This window comes from Eleutherodactylus coqui, chromosome 2 (assembly GCF_035609145.1).
Source record: "Eleutherodactylus coqui strain aEleCoq1 chromosome 2, aEleCoq1.hap1, whole genome shotgun sequence".
NCBI lineage: Eukaryota > Metazoa > Chordata > Amphibia > Anura > Eleutherodactylidae > Eleutherodactylus > Eleutherodactylus coqui.
Window position 1 is genome coordinate 236,483,010 of NC_089838.1, and position 16,016 is coordinate 236,499,025.

General features: G+C 48.4%; 1 protein-coding gene across 1 annotated transcript in view; it reads left to right on the forward strand.

The window, feature by feature from the left end:
• Positions 1–11,582: 11,582 nt before the first annotated feature.
• The window catches only part of PDE8A (phosphodiesterase 8A), a 261,199-nt gene continuing 256,765 nt past the window's right edge, over positions 11,583–16,016 (forward strand). Inside the window, exon 1 of the mRNA XM_066592664.1 lies at positions 11,583–11,864. Coding sequence (XP_066448761.1) covers positions 11,802–11,864 — 63 coding nt within the window. The 5' untranslated portion in view covers positions 11,583–11,801. The remainder of the gene's footprint in view (positions 11,865–16,016) is intronic.

Genomic DNA, 16,016 nt, shown 5'->3' on the forward strand with positions numbered 1-16,016 from the left:
TCTCTTCTCCACCAGCGGACAGCAGCGATACCTAAACAATACGTAGGCTGCACCCGCGGATGGAAGCATTGTTCTCTATCACCATCAAAAACGTGGACCTTTTAGCTTCATCAATCAGTGTATAATATTCATCCCCCTCCTCCTGCTCCTCCTCCTGAAACCTGACGTAATCACGCCGAACGGGCAATTTTTCTTAGGCCCACAAGGCTCACTCATATAATTTTTGTAAACAATTTTTATACGTTTCAATGCTCATTAAAGCGTTGAAACTTTCACCTGAACCAATTTTTATTATAACTGGGCTGCCACCAGGCCTAGTTACAAATTAAGCCACATTAACCAAAGCGATTAATGGGTTTCACCTGCCCTCTTGGTTGGGCATGGGCAATTTTTCTGAGGTACATTAGTACTGTTGGTACACCAATTTTTTAGGGCCCTCGCCTACAGTGTAATCCAATTAATTTTTTGCCCACCTGCATTAAAGCTGACGTTACATCAGCTGTGCTGGGCACTGCAATGGGATATATTTATGTACCGCCGGTGGGTTCCAGGGAGCCACCCATGCTGTGGGTCCACAGGGAGTTGTAACTGCATGTGTCTACTTCTAAAGAACCCCAGTCTGACTGGAAGATGTAACCAGATAGCGCCTCAAGGTTGTCATTCAATGGAAACCGACACTATTCTGATCCTCCAATGCAAGGGGGAGAGCTGCAGAAATAATTGGGGTCTCTCATAAGAGAGTGATCCCAAAGAAATGAAATACAAAAGAGCTATCAGCAAACAAAATTTTCTGCGCTCAATAAATAGTGTGTATCCACAAATAGTAGTCTGTCAAAAATACATAGGAGTTACACTTACTGGGGAGGAGGGGGGTATGATGACCATGAGCCCCCTCCTTGAAGTGATACCCCCAATATGGCCGCTACCACCGGGTCTTACTAGCAGTGGTAGAACGTCGTGACGCCGACCACGTGACCGGCGTGATGACGTCGGTATATTGAGACACGCCTCCAATATGGCTGCCACCACTGAGAGATACCAGCGACATGTAATGTAAGTGACCTATATACTATATATATGTAACGATTACATTGTCTAACTATGGCTTGAGAAAGGTGCCTGTGTGCACTGAAACGCATTGCCCGTTGTTTTAGCGAAGTTTGAAAATAAAGGTGTTATTACTTCATCTCTAAACGTGTGGAAACATCTATCTGGAGACAGAAGGAGATATCACTTCAAGGAGGGGGCTCATGGTCATCATACCCCCCTCCTCCCCAGTAAGTGTAACTCCTATGTATTTTTGACAGACTACTATTTGTGGATACACACTATTTATTGAGCGCAGAAAATTTTGTTTGCTGATAGCTCTTTTGTATTCCAGTCTGACTGGGGCATGCAGTGTGGGCCGAAGCCCACCTGCATTTAATCGGACGTTACCTCAGCTGTGATGGGCACTGCAATGGGATACATTTATGTACAGCCGGTGGGTTCCAGGCAGCCACCCATGCTGTGGGTGCACACGGAATTCCCATTGCGGAGTTGTACCTGCTTGTGACTATTTATAAAAAAACGCGGTCTGACTGGGGCATGCAGACACCTTGACAGAATGAATAGTGTGTGGCACATAGGTTCCCCATTGCTATGCCCACGTGTGCAGCTCCTGATGGAGGTGGCACAGGATTGGATTTCTCATTGCTTCTGTACAGCATTGCAGGCTATCGCTACGCCCCTTTTAAAGAGGAATAAAATCTCAGCGCCTCATAGAATATAAAGAAATAATAAATATAAAAATTGGTGAGTAACAACTCACCTGGTGCACAGTGCGCTCCTAATTAAAGAAGCCACCGGCACCCGATATCCACGTATGCCTTCAGAAAGATCCTGGTCTTCAATCCTGTGACTGCAGGAGAGACGTCCCGGGGTGTAAAGCCTTCAGGCTTCCAATATCCAAAGCAGTATAAAGAAAAAAGACCCCCGCGCTCCGAGATCAGGAACTCCGTGACATAAATTAAATGACTTTTATTGCGACGCGTTTCAACGGTACACAGCCGTCTTTCTCAAGCATTACATACATAATAAAATACACACCTTTATATACATAAATAAATCAATCCTTACTCACTACACCCGGCTCGGATAGACGCCGCGTCCCGGCGCCATCTTGAAACCACGTGGAGTAATCCAGTATACAATCCACGTGATGATGAACACGTCATCTATTTCATTCATAAAACAGTGGTGAAAAGGTTTGTTTTCGGCGATATACAAAAATGCCTTGGTCGCCCATTGACTTCAATGGGGTTCGTTACTCGAAACGAACCCTCAAGCATCGCGATAATTTCGTCCCGAGTAACGAGCACCTGAGCATTTTGGTGCTCGCTCATCTCTAGTAAGCAATTCTATTGCTGCAATTTGTAGAGGCCAAATTTGCACATGTGAAAATTCCCCCACATGAACATACCCTTTAGGGTTCAAATAATCAATTAATACCCACTGGAGGTGCAGAGACAGGCAGCGCTGAACTGATGAATGCAGCTGGGGGGGCTGACCTGGCTAGTCTACTAACTACCGGGCCGCCCGCTTGTTAACTCACACAGACTCACAGTACTCCTGACGGGCGCAGGCCTAGTTGCAGCCCCAAAGAGAATAAGCAAGGTGTACATTAGGACATATGCTTCTCCACTGCATACGTCCTAACGCCTCCAGGCAGGCAGCGTGTCATAGTATCAGCATATCCTGGAGGCAGGACTACTAAGTGCTGGACCAACGAGGAGGCTTGTTGGCTTAGACTCGGCCAACTCAGCTTGCCATTGTCTCTCCTCTCCACAGTGACTCTCCTACAACTTGGAACAAGAGTTCTGACCCATGCAAAGAACAGAAATTCATTAGGGTGCATTCACACGAGCGTGTGTGTACATAGGTGTGCACAAAGCCGCGCGCCCACGTACGTGCAAAAACACGCGTGAATGCAGGTCCATGCCCAATGAATTCAGTGAATGGCCAAGCGCTGCCTGTTATTGTTTGCATATAATGAACAATGAATGATAAGCGAATGAATTATTGTTCATCGTTGGCCGTATTTACACTGAATGATTATCATTCAAGTTTGAACGATCCAGCAATTTTTTGAAACGATAATCGTTCCATGTAAAATCACCTTTAGTTCTAATAAATAAGGAGCTGATGAAAGTGAATCCTAAGGAAAAATCAGAGAATCTCATTAAACTTAACAGAACTAATTAGGCCGAATGTACACATCTGGGTCAGATTCCAACTGTGAGATCTCGCAGGGGAATCAGACCCTGTGCCCCAGCGGTGACCCCCGGGTACCTATCAGTTGTCTTCTTCTCTGTGCTGCGCATGTGCCGGCTGGCGCTGCCACACATGCGCAGTGCAGAGAATAATGCACCAGCGATGATGCGGTTCCCCGGCAAATCGTCGTTGGACGGACAGCTTCCATTGACTACTATAGAAGCTGTCGGTGCGAGGCTCACACTAGAATAGGACATGCTCCGATTTCCCCCCCGTGAGCAGAAAATCACAGTTTATTTCCACTTGTGGGCATGGAAAAGTGTTTTGCATAGCATGTCTATGGGCAGTATTTGCTGCGGGATCCGGAGTGCAATTACGCCTGTGTGCATTGGCGTTAATATAGCTTTTTGACAGAGTGGCACAGAGTGTTAAGGCAGCAGAAAAGCAGAAATGCAGTCCTAAGCGCCCGCTCACGACCTGAAAGTTGCGGGTTCAGGTAGCCGGCTCAAGATTCACTAAGTCTTCCATTCTTCCGAGGTTGGTAAAATGAGTACCCAGCTTGCTGGGGGGTTAGGTAAAAGATGACTGGGACAATGGCAACCCCCTCCCCCCCCCCCCCCCGAAAAACAGTCTGCCAAGAAAACGTCGCGATGTGACGTCACCCTAGGAGTTAGTCATTATTGGGTGATTGCACCAGGGGACTTTACCTATGTGACAGAAGTGTTGGCATGGTTGTAGTGCTGATGCCTTGCCAAGACGTCGACTTCCTAGAGAGAATGGCATGTTTTTCCTTGCTGGAATGGGCAGTGTTTTCTTTTTTTTCTTTTTGAACCCTGCCAATCAACTATTGATGACTTATCCAGAGTATATGTCATCAATAATAAATGCCCAGAATACCTCTTTAACATGACCATAACTCTCCTGTAAGGTTAGCCATGCACAATTTGCTGTCTTGCTGGACCAATAGCTCTGCAACCTGGCACCCACATACCCACGTACACTGGACGCGGCCGATCGTGCATGCATCTGAATGTAGATAGGGGAGAAAGTGGTATCTACCTGAGAACAAAAGGATCAGACGATTGATATTCAATAGAGATGAGCGAACGTACTCGTCCGAGCTTGATACTCGTTCGAGTATTAGCGTGTTCGAGATGCTCGTTACTCGTAACGAGCACCACGCGATGTTCGAGTTACTTTCACTTTCATCTCTGAGACGTTAGCACGCTTTTCTGGCCAATTGAAAGACAGGCATTACAACTTCCCCCTGCGACGTTCAAGCCCTATACCACCCCCCTGCAGTGAGTGGCTGGCGAGATCAGGTGTCACCCGAGTATAAAAATCGGCCCCTCCCGCGGCTCGCCACAGATGCGTTCTGACATAGAGGAGGGAAAGTGGTATCTTGGTGGAGCTGCTATAGGGAGAGTGTTAGGAGTATTTTAGGCTTCAAGAACCCCAACGGTCCTTCTTAGGCCTTAGTCAGACGGGCGTTTTTTCGCGCGACTTGCGGATCGCATGACGGATGCGCATCCGCAAATCGCGTGACCGGTGCGCGCAAGTCGCCCGAAAATCTGCTCCTAGCCGCGTTTCATTAGAAACGGGCTGGAGCTGTCCAGCGCATTGCATTCAATGGAGACGGCAATAAAGCCGCCTCCATTGAAAGCAATGCGCTGCGGGCGAGCCCGGGATGAATTGTCGGTAAGGGCTTAAATATATAAGCCCTTCCCTGCAATTCATCCTAAAATGTGTTAAAATAAAAAAAATTTGTTCTATAATTTATCAGACGAGCGCATAAAAAGCGCTCATGTGTCCGATACCATTGCAAAATCAATGGTTTTATAAAATCGCCGGACGCAAATAAATTTGGGGAAAAAAATCTATTTGGGCTGCCTGTGACTGTCCTCAGTGTTCTGGGTCTGTGCTGGGTGTAGTAGTTCTCCAAATTCATAGGCAGCCAGCTAAGTGTTACAGCAGGCTTGCGCAAAATTATTTCCTGGGGTTCCGTAAGCGAAGTCAGCCTCCAACCACAGGCCAATAAGCGGCACATTTAATTACAGCGTTCTGCTTCTGCATTACTGGTAATACAGCATGCTGAGGGGTAAGAGTAGGCCTAGAGGACGTGGACGCGGCCGAGGACGCGGAGGCCCAAGTCAGGGTGTGGGCACAGGCCGAACTCCTGATCCAGGTGTATCGCAGCCGACTGCTGCGGGATTAGGAGAGAGGCACGTTTCTGGCGTCCCCACATTTATCGCACAATTAATGGGTCCACGCGGTAGACCTTTACTAGAAAATGAGCAGTGTGAGCAGGTCCTGTCGTGGATGGCAGAAAGTGCATCCAGCAATCTATCGTCCACCCACAGTTCTGCGCCGTCCACTGCTGCAACTCAGAATCCTCTGGCTGCTGCTCCTCCTTCCTCCCAGCCTCCTCACTCCATTACAATGAGACATTCTGAGGAGCGGGCAGACTCCCAGGAACTGTTCTCGGGCCCCTGCTCAGATTGGGCAGCAGTGGTTCCTCTCCCACCACAGGAGTTTATTGTGACTGATGCCCAACCATTGGAAAGTTCCCGGGGTCCGGGGGATGAGGCTGGGGACTTCCGGCAACTGTCTCAAGACCTTTCGTGGGTGAGGAGGACGATGACGTTGAGACACAGTTGTCTATCAGTGAGGTAGTAGTAAGGGCAGTAAGTCCGAGGGAGGAGCGCACAGAGGATTTGGAGGAAGAGCAGCAGGACGATGAGGTGACTGACCCCACCTGGTTTGCTACGCCTACTGAGGACAGGTCTTCAGAGGGGGAGGCAAGGGCAGCAGCAGGGCAGGTTGCAAGAGGCAGTGCGGTGTCCAGGGGTAGAGGCAGGGCCAGACCGAATAATCCACCAACTGTTTCCCAAAGCGCCCCCTCGCGCCATACCACCCTGCAGAGGCCGAGGTGCTCAAAGGTCTGGCAGTTTTTCACTGAGAGTGCAGACGACCGACGAACAGTGGTGTGCAACCTTTGTCGCGCCAAGATCAGCCGGGGAGCCACCACCACCAGCCTCACCACCACCAGCATGCGCAGATATATGATGGCCAAGCACCCCACAAGGTGGGACGAAGGCCGTTCACCGCCTCCGGTTTGCACCGCTGCCTCTCCCCCTGTGCCCCAACCTGCCACTGAGATCCAACCCCCCTCTAAGGACACAGGCACTACCGTCTCCTGGCCTGCACCCACACCCTCACCTCCGCTGTCCTCGGCCCCATCCACCAATGTCTCTCAGCGCACCGTCCAGCCGTCGCTAGCGCAAGTATTTGAGCGCAAGCGCAAGTACGCCGCCACACCCTGCACGCTCAAGCGTTAAACGTGCACATAGCCAAATTTATCAGCCTGGAGATGCTGCCGTATAGGGTTGTGGAAACGGAGTCCTTCAAAAGTATGATGGCGGCGGCGGCCCCACGCTACTCAGTTCCCAGTCGCCACTACTTTTCCCGATGTGCTGTCCCAGCCCTGCCCGACCACGTCTCCCGCAACATTGTACGCGCCCTCACCAACGCGGTTACTGGCAAGGTCCACTTAACAACGGACACGTGGACAAGCACAGGCGGGAAGGGCCACTATATCTCCCTGACGGCACATTGGGTGAATTTAGTGGAGGCTGGGACCGAGTCAGAGCCTGGGACCGCTCATGTCCTACCCACCCCCAGAATTGCGGGCCCCAGCTCGGTGGTGGTATCTGCGGCGGTGTATGCTTCCTCCACTAAAGCACCCTCCTCCTCCTCCTACGCAACCTCTGTCTCGCAATCAAGATGTGTCAGCAGCAGCAGCAGGTCGCCAGCAGTCGGTGTCGCGCGGCGTGGCAGCACAGCGGTGGGCAAGCGTCAGCAGGCCGTGCTGAAACTACTCAGCTTAGGAGATAAGAGGCACACGGCCCACGAACTGCTGCAGGGTCTGACAGAGCAGACCGACCGCTGGCTTGCGCCGCTGAGCCTCCAACCGGGCATGGTCGTGTGTGACAACGGCCGTAACCTGGTGGCGGCTCTGCAGCTCGGCAGCCTCACGCACGTGCCATGCCTGGCCCACGTCTTTAATTTGGTGGTTCAGCGCTTTCTGAAAAGCTACCCACGCTTGTCAGACCTGCTCGGAAAGGTGCGCCGGCTCTGCGCACATTTCCGCAAGTCCCACACGGACGCTGCCACCCTGCGCACCCTGCAACATCGGTTTCATCTGCCAGTGCACCGACTGCTGTGTGACGTGCCCACACGGTGGAACTCTACGCTCCACATGTTGGCCAGGCTCTATGAGCAGCGTAGAGCTATAGTGGAATACCAACTCCAACATGGGCGGCGCAGTGGGAGTCAGCCTCCTCAATTCTTTTCAGAAGAGTGGGCCTGGTTGGCAGACATCTGCCAGGTCCTTGGAAAGTTTGAGGAGTCTACCCAGGTGGTGAGCGGTGATGCTGCAATCATTAGCGTCAGCATTCCTCTGCTATGCCTCTTGAGAAGTTCCCTGCAAAGCATAAAGGCAGACGCTTTGCGCTCGGAAACAGAGCTGGGGGAAGACAGTATGTCGCTGGATAGTCAGAGCACCCTCCTGTCTATATCTCAGCGCGGTGAGGAGGAGGAGGATGAGGAGGAGGGGGAAGAGACAGCTTGGCCCACTGCTGAGGGTACACATGCTGCTTGCCTGTCATCCTTTCAGCGTGTATGGCCTGAGGAGGAGGAGGAGGAGGAGGATACTGAAAGTGATCTTCCTAGTGAGGACAGCCATGTGTTGCGTACAGGTACCCTGGCACACATGGCTGACTTCATGTTAGGATGCCTTTCTCCTGACCCTCGCGTTACACGCATTCTGGCCACTACGGATTACTGGGTGTACACACTGCTTGACCCACGGTTTAAGGAGAACCTTTCCACTCTCATACCCGAAGAGGAAAGGGGTTCAAGAGTGATGCTATACCACAGGACCCTGGCGGACAAACTGATGGTAAAATTCCCATCCGACAGCGCTAGTGGCCGAAGGCGCAGTTCCGAGGGCCAGGTAGCAGGGGAGGCGCGGAGATCAGGCAGCATGTACAGCACAGGCAGGGGAACACTCTCTAAGGCTCTTGACAGCTTTATGGCTCCCCAGCAAGACTGTGTCACCGCTCCCCAGTCAAGGCTGAGTCGGCGGGAGCACTGTAAAAGGATGGTGAGGGAGTACGTAGCCGATCGCACGACCGTCCTCCGTGACGCCTCTGCCCCCTACAACTACTGGGTGTCGAAGCTGGACACGTGGCCTGAACTTGCGCCGTATGCCCTGGAGGTGCTTGCTTGTCCTGCGGCTAGTGTCTTGTCAGAGAGGGTGTTAGTGAGGCTGGGGGAATCATCACAGATAAGCGTACCCGCCTGTCAACCGACAGTGCCGACAGGCTTACACTCATCAAGATGAACAAAGCCTGGATTTCCCCAGACTTCTCTTCTCCACCAGCGGACAGCAGCGATACCTAAGCAATACGTAGGCTGCACCCGCGGATGGAAGCGTCGTTCTCTATCCCCATCAAAAACGGGGACCTTTTTGCTTCATCAATCTGTGTATAATATTCCTCCTCCTCCTCCTGCTCCTCCTCCTGAAACCTCACATAATCACGTTGAACTGGCAATTTTTCATAGGCCCACAAGGCTCAGTCATATAATTTTTGTAAACAATTTTTATACGTTTCAATGCTCATTAAAGCGTTGAAACTTTCACCTCAACCAATTTTTATTTTAACTGGGCTGCCTCCAGGCCTAGTTACCAATTAAGCCACATTAACCAAAGCGATTAATGGGTTTCACCTGCCCTCTTGGTTGGGCATGGGCAATTTTTCTGACGGACATTAGTACTGTTGGTACACCAATTTTTGGGGGCCCTCGCCTACAGTGTAATCCAATTAATTTTTAGCCCACCTGCATTACAGCTGACGTTACATCAGCTGTGTTGGGCACTGCAATGGGATATATTTATGTACCGCTGGTGGGTTCCAGGGAGCCACCCATGCTGTGGGTCCACAGGGAGTTGTAACTGCATGTGTCCACTTCTAAAGAACCCCAGTCTGACTGGGGCATGCAGTGTGGGCCGAAGCCCACCTGCATTAAACATGACATTACCTCAGCTGTGATGGGCAATGCAATGGGATATATTTATGTACCGCCGGTGGCTTCCTGGCACCCACCCATGCTGTGGGTCCACAGGGAGTTGTAACTGCATGTGTCCACTTCTAAAGAACCCCAGTCTGACTGGGGCATGCAGTGTGGGCCGAAGCCCACCTGCATTAAACATGACATTACCTCAGCTGTGATGGGCAATGCAATGGGATATATTTATGTACCGCCGGTGGCTTCCTGGCACCCACCCATGCTGTGGGTCCACAGGGAGTTGTAACTACATGTGTCCACTTCTAAAGAACCCCAGTCTGACTGGGGCATGCAGCGTGGGCCGAAGCCCACCTGCATTAAACATGACATTACCTCAGCTGTGATGGGCAATGCAATGGGATATATTTATGTACCGCCAGTGGCTTCCTGGCACCCACCCATGCTGTGGGTCCACAGGGAGTTGTAACTGCATGTGTCCACTTCTAAACAACCCCAGTCTGACTGGGGCATGCAGTGTGGGCCGAAGCCCACCTGCATTAAACATGACATTACCTCAGCTGTGATGGGCAATGCAATGGGATATATTTATGTACCGCCGGTGGCTTCCTGGCACCCACCCATGCTGTCGGTCCATAGGGACTTCACAATAAGGAGTTGTACCTGCCTGTGTCTATGAATTAAAAACCCCGTTCAGGTTGGGGCATGCAGTGTGGGCCGAAGCCCACCTGCATTTAATCTGACGTTAGCTCTGCTGTCCAGGGCACTGCAATGGGATACATTTATGTACAGCCGGTGGATTCCAGGGAGCCACCCATGCTGTGGGTGCACACGGAATTCCCATTGCGGAGTTGTACCTGCCTGTGACTATTTATAAAAAAACGCGGTCTGACTGGGGCATGCAGACACCTTGACAGAATGAATAGTGTGTGGCACATAGGTTCCCCATTGCTATGCCCACGTGTGCAGCTCCAGATGGAGGTGGCACAGGATTGGATTTCTCATTGCTTCTGTACAGCATTGTGGACTATCGCCCCGCCCCTTTTAAAGAGGGTCGCTGCCTAGCCGTGCCAACCCTCTGCAGTGTGTGCCTGCTTTTCCTCTGGCAGACGCATTTATAAATAGACATGAGGGTGGCGTGGCATGAGGGCAGCTGAAGGCTGGGCAGGGACAGTTTGGTGTGCGCTGTGGACACTGGGTCGTGGGGGGGGGGGTTGGGCAGCATGTAACCCAGGAGAAGTGGCAGTGGAGTGTCATGCAGGCAGTGATTGTGCTTTGTTGGAGGTAGTGTGGTGCTTAGCTAAGGTATGCATTGCTAATGAGGGCTTTTCAGATGTAAAAGTTGTTGGGGGGGCCCACTCTTGCCGCTATTGTGGCTTAATAGTGGGACCTGTGAACTTGAGATGCAGCCCAACATGTAGCCCCTCACCTGCCCTATTGCCCTATCTGTTGCTGTGTCGTTCCCATCACTTTCTTGAATTGCCCAGATTTTCACAAACGAAAACCTTAGCGAGCATCGGCGATATACAAAAATGCTCGGGTTGCCCATTGACTTCAATGGGGTTCGTTATTCGAAACGAACCCTCGAGCATCGCGAAAAGTTCGTCTCGAGTAACGAGCACCCGAGCATTTTGGTGCTCGCTCATCTCTAATATTCAACTATCTGGTCCTTATCTTCTCCAACATCTATCATTGGGGTTTGAGTAGGGAGGACCCAATATATTAGACGATTATCCAGACCCGACGTAATCTGCATATTGGGCACTATACATTTAACGTGTAATGGCCACCTTAACTATCCCAATCTTTTTAGTTTTCTCTACTCTAAAAATCTGCGATGAAATCTTATATAGTTCATAAGGTTCAATGTCTACTGCAAGTATCGATAGTGCAACTGGATGTATTTCCCAGTCTGGAGTCCGGGTTCACAGTCCAACAAGGGAGACACTCCTCCATAAAAGTGACTAGTAAACATTAGATAGCCGTCATCTATATAAGCAAGTATGGCTGCAGAGATAAGCGGGCAGCATGTCTACACTGCAGGTAACACTCTGAATAGGAGCTGCTGACTTTATTGGCACAGTGACGTGAGATCTGGTTGCCTGGTGACCTTGCCTCTGGTTTTATGATCTAGACAAGCTATGAGAGAAGGAGGAGTGGCTTCAAAATTGAATTAACACTGGTCTGTCAAGTTTTTTTTTCTCCCTCAGAGTCTTGAATTTGTCTTGCAGCAGCTCTGTGTACAGAAGACTCTGCTGATGTGGATTATCCTGCACTTAGGTCCCCTCTTGCGCACAGGATCTATCAGGGCACTGGTGCTGGGTGGCAGCAGATTGCTAATATCTATAATGTAGCAAGAGATGCCAGTGTCACTGCTTCTCTAGAAATGAGCCTACACAACTGTGACTAAATGCCAGAGGAATAATCCCTGCAGTATTATTAGCTGCAACAACAAGAACATTATGGAGTGGAAGAAGGTGAAAAGTTTAGGAGGCAGCAAATTGCTCAATGGTCCCAAGCATCAGGTAAGAAGAATCAATAGGACAATCCTATTGCTTCCATCTGTATTTCAACTCTATTGTTAGATGATACCTTGGCGTGTAATCTGTTTATAGGTAATGCCATCTGGTTCCTGGTGTGTCATTTAACATTACCGATGCCAGTTCTATCTGTTGTTGTATTGATTATTGTATCACCTATTATTTATATAGTGCCAACATATTCTGCATAGAGAATGTCTTCCATCATATCAGTCCCTTTATCCAGAAGGGCTCATAATCGGTAATCACCTTTACTTATAGAGTGCACTTTACATCACTTGATATTAGGAGTTCTTTAAATTCACCTAATTATCATGTATTTTGGAGTGTGGGAGGAAAGAAGAGTAACCGGAGGAAATCTACGCAAGCATAGGGAGAGCATACAAACTCAAAGCAGATGTTGTCCTTAGTTGGATTTGATATTATGGGCTCTGTTCTATTCACATTGGGGCTCACAGTTTTTAAGGAGCGTTGGAGGAAACTGGATTATATGGAGGTAACATACAAACACCTTACAGGTGATGTCTACATTTGAACCTCAGACCTCAGTGCTGCAACAATGCTAACCACTGAGCCACCACACTGCCCTACAGTATAATCTGATGTACCTATCTCAGGCTCTCGCATACTCACTAAGGCCAACTTAAACCTGTCCGTTTTAGAGTATCCGGAGGAAACAAATTGAAACATGAAAATAACATAATTAAAGCAGTTGACTACGTCAGAAAGAAAGCTATGGCCCCAAGGCTCTGATAGTACTAATGACTGCGCTACCCAATTAAATGTCATTAGACGTCATATACTCCGCTGATGCAGATTAATGAGTAGGCATGGTATCATGGATGGAAATGGATTGTATATTTACTACCGTTGTCTTGTAGGCAGTACATGCTATGCTGCTTGAGTAGATTGGAGACAGCATGGTAATAATAACAAGGCAGCTATATGGAATGAAAGGATTTATTTTTAATGCTCAGATCTCCGCAGTTAAGATCTTGACAACAGGATCTGCCAACACAGTGTGGTAGGTGCTTGGAAACCTTTGGTAGTCAACAGTGATCTTAAAGCTGTAATTTAGGAGGTCATATGAGTGCACTTAGAGGACAGAAAGATGGGATAAGTATGGGTTACCCAGCAGCAATGTGGAATGGCAGACCATGCTGGCTTTCAAGATGAAGTCCACCTAGAGACCAAAGCTGTGCTAAGTAACACTGTAATTACCAACTCAAACAAATATGACAATGTTGCATTCTGTCTTGAAAGATGTGGATGCTACTAAGATGGAGAGATAAAATCAGCTTTCTTAAGCACTGGTGCATTTAGAAAAGTAGCAACAGGTTCTAAAGAGGATGAATAGTGTGATTTATGTATTTTTTTTCCTGGAAGATAAAGGGATCACAAGGGATGACGAGTAGTCGTGTCACTGTAAATATAAAGTCTTGTCATGTTTAAAATACCAGTTTTGTACAATAAATATATAATAGTGCTAGTCAGAAAAGGACCTCATATCACCGTCATGTTGGGTCTATCTATACCATGGCTTTGCAGGAAGAGAAGTCCTACCAGTTGTGACCTCAGCAATAGTCAAGTACTGAACGGCCGCCTGCAGACGGTCGGGTCGGATTCAACTGCGAGGATTCTCGCTGCGGGACCTGACCCGAGAGCCTGCAGAGAGCAGGGCATACTCACCCGCGCCCACGGCCCCAGCTGTTTGATGTGCCGGCTGCCGGGCAGCCGGCGCATGCGCAGACCAGAGCCGGCAGCCGGGCAGTGACGTTTTCCTGCAGAGAAATAGAACATGCTGCGGTTTGTTTGCAACGCGAGATTTCGCGTGAACAAACCGCGGCCGTCTGCCTAGGATTGCGTTTGCTAACACAGTCCTATGGCAGCTTCCAAGGCCGGAAATTGCGCGGAAAATCCCGTCGCGGATTTTCCGCCCATCTGCAGGCGGCCTACCTGTGGTCACTCTGTATGTCTGATCTACACTTGTCGAGCATTTTCAAATATAGTGTCAATTCTAAAAGTCCTATATATAGTGCCAAATATAAATGGTGCCATAGATCTATTAACCCTTTCCAATCCAATTTTGGATTCAGGCTTTCCTAAAAGGCTTTCTCTTTATGCTGTTATACAACAGTTCCATCTGCTGGTTAAAGCCAGTGTGTGTGCGCCAGAGACGTTCCGACAGCGGAGTGGCTAGCAATAGATGGTAAGAATACCCTGTCGGACGTCTTCTGACATTGGAGCTGTACAAGCGTCAATCAGAATGTAGGAAAACGTCAGACAGTGGATTGGAAAGGGTTAAACTTGGTATAATAGTGCTCTAAAATTAGTGTCAGACAGTATGGGATGATAGCTTTCTTCCATTGTGAGGTCACTTTTAAAGAAAGAAGACAACTGTAGACCAAATCAAATCTGACAGTGAAGTGTACTAAACACAACTGCAAGTACAATGGCATGCGATGTGTTTGGTTACTGTTATTTTAACCCTTTAATATCTTAAACTATTTTCATTTGTTACTGTCATTTTTTATCCCTGCCTTCCAGGAGCAATAACATTTTTTTTATGTTTCCATCAATATAGCCACATGAAGGCCTTTTTGGTGGAACAAGTTACATTTTTTCAGTGGCCCAGTTTAATATACCATATACTGTATTGAAAAACTCTTTAAACATTTTTTGAGTGGGGTGATATGAGAAAAAATGCAATTGCACTACTTTTGAGTGAGTTTTCTTTTTAGGGCATTCTCATTGATATGAAAATGACATATTTAAAGGGGCTTTACCATGACTATAAAAACTTTTCCAGCACTTGGACCTGTTATAAAATAAAAATATAGATTATATTCACCTCTCTTCGGCCCCCCAAAGTGGAACTGAGCAACTCCTATTGCCCAAGCTCTGGCTTGCGGGTAGACAGCCGGGCGAAACCCCTTGACCTCTGTTCTGTGGCTCAGTGCAATTATGGTGATACCAAATTTATACAGATTTTATTCTATTTTACTATTTTTAAAAGTAAAATGTCATTGCATTTTAATACCCATATCTTTTTGTATTTTACCGTCAATGAAGCTGTGTGAGGGCTTGTTTTTTTGCAGGAGAAGCTGCAGATTTTATTGGAGTCCTCTTGGGGTTCATGTGACTTGTTAATCAGTTTTCATTCCATTTTTGTAGGAGCAGTGGTGACAGTAGTATATTCTAGATGCATTTATGCGCCAGTAATATGGACGAGTTATCCGATCTGACCTGAAGTCTGAGCATCATAGATTCTCTATGGTCAGGTTAGGACACCCACAGTCAGGGACACTCGTCCGTATTAGAGACGCTCATGTGATCCCGGAATTTGTAATGGTTCAGTCTCACACACTACTCTCCAGTTAGGCCCCCTGTCCACGACCGCTGTGGAATATCTCTAGCGAGATTCTATGGCGGGGGAGCTGTTAGAGCTCTGCACGGAGCCTATCTGACAGATAGGCTTACCGCTGCATGCTGCGATTTGAATCCCGCGAGCGGAGAATCGCTATGATTCTCCGCTCGTGGACAGCGGGGATGCGCTTTCCATAGCAACATTATGGAAAGCGTGCACCGCGTTACCCACAGCCAGATTATCACCGCGGGCAACGCAATGCAAGAACGCCCGTGGAAAGGCAGCCTTACATTCGGTAGGCAGTCTCACTATGGGACATACCACACCTCAGATCAGGGGAATAACTAGGAAAGTCTGGGCTCCATAGCAAACTTTAGAATGTCTGGCAGGGTTTTACAGCATCAGCACTGTGGATGAGATTTCAAGATTAATGCTGGATGTCGATTAGATTGTCAATTTGTCCTTTGGATTTTCAGCGTGGATTACACCCTTTCCAATGCAGCGAGTGAAATCCGTGGTAGATCTGCAACATTTCGGAATCAAGATCATTTGGTGCAGGTTTTGCATTTGCATTTTTTCTATAGCCTTCTCCTTAATCTTTTCTGGGCTGTGGAATATATACAGTGAATATAAAAAGTCTACACATCCTCGTTAAAATGACAGGTTTTTGTGATCTTAAAAAATCCAACAAAGATCAATCATTTCAGATTTATTCCCACCTTCCATGTGACCCGTTGTCTGTACAATGCCATTGAAATAAACTGAAATTA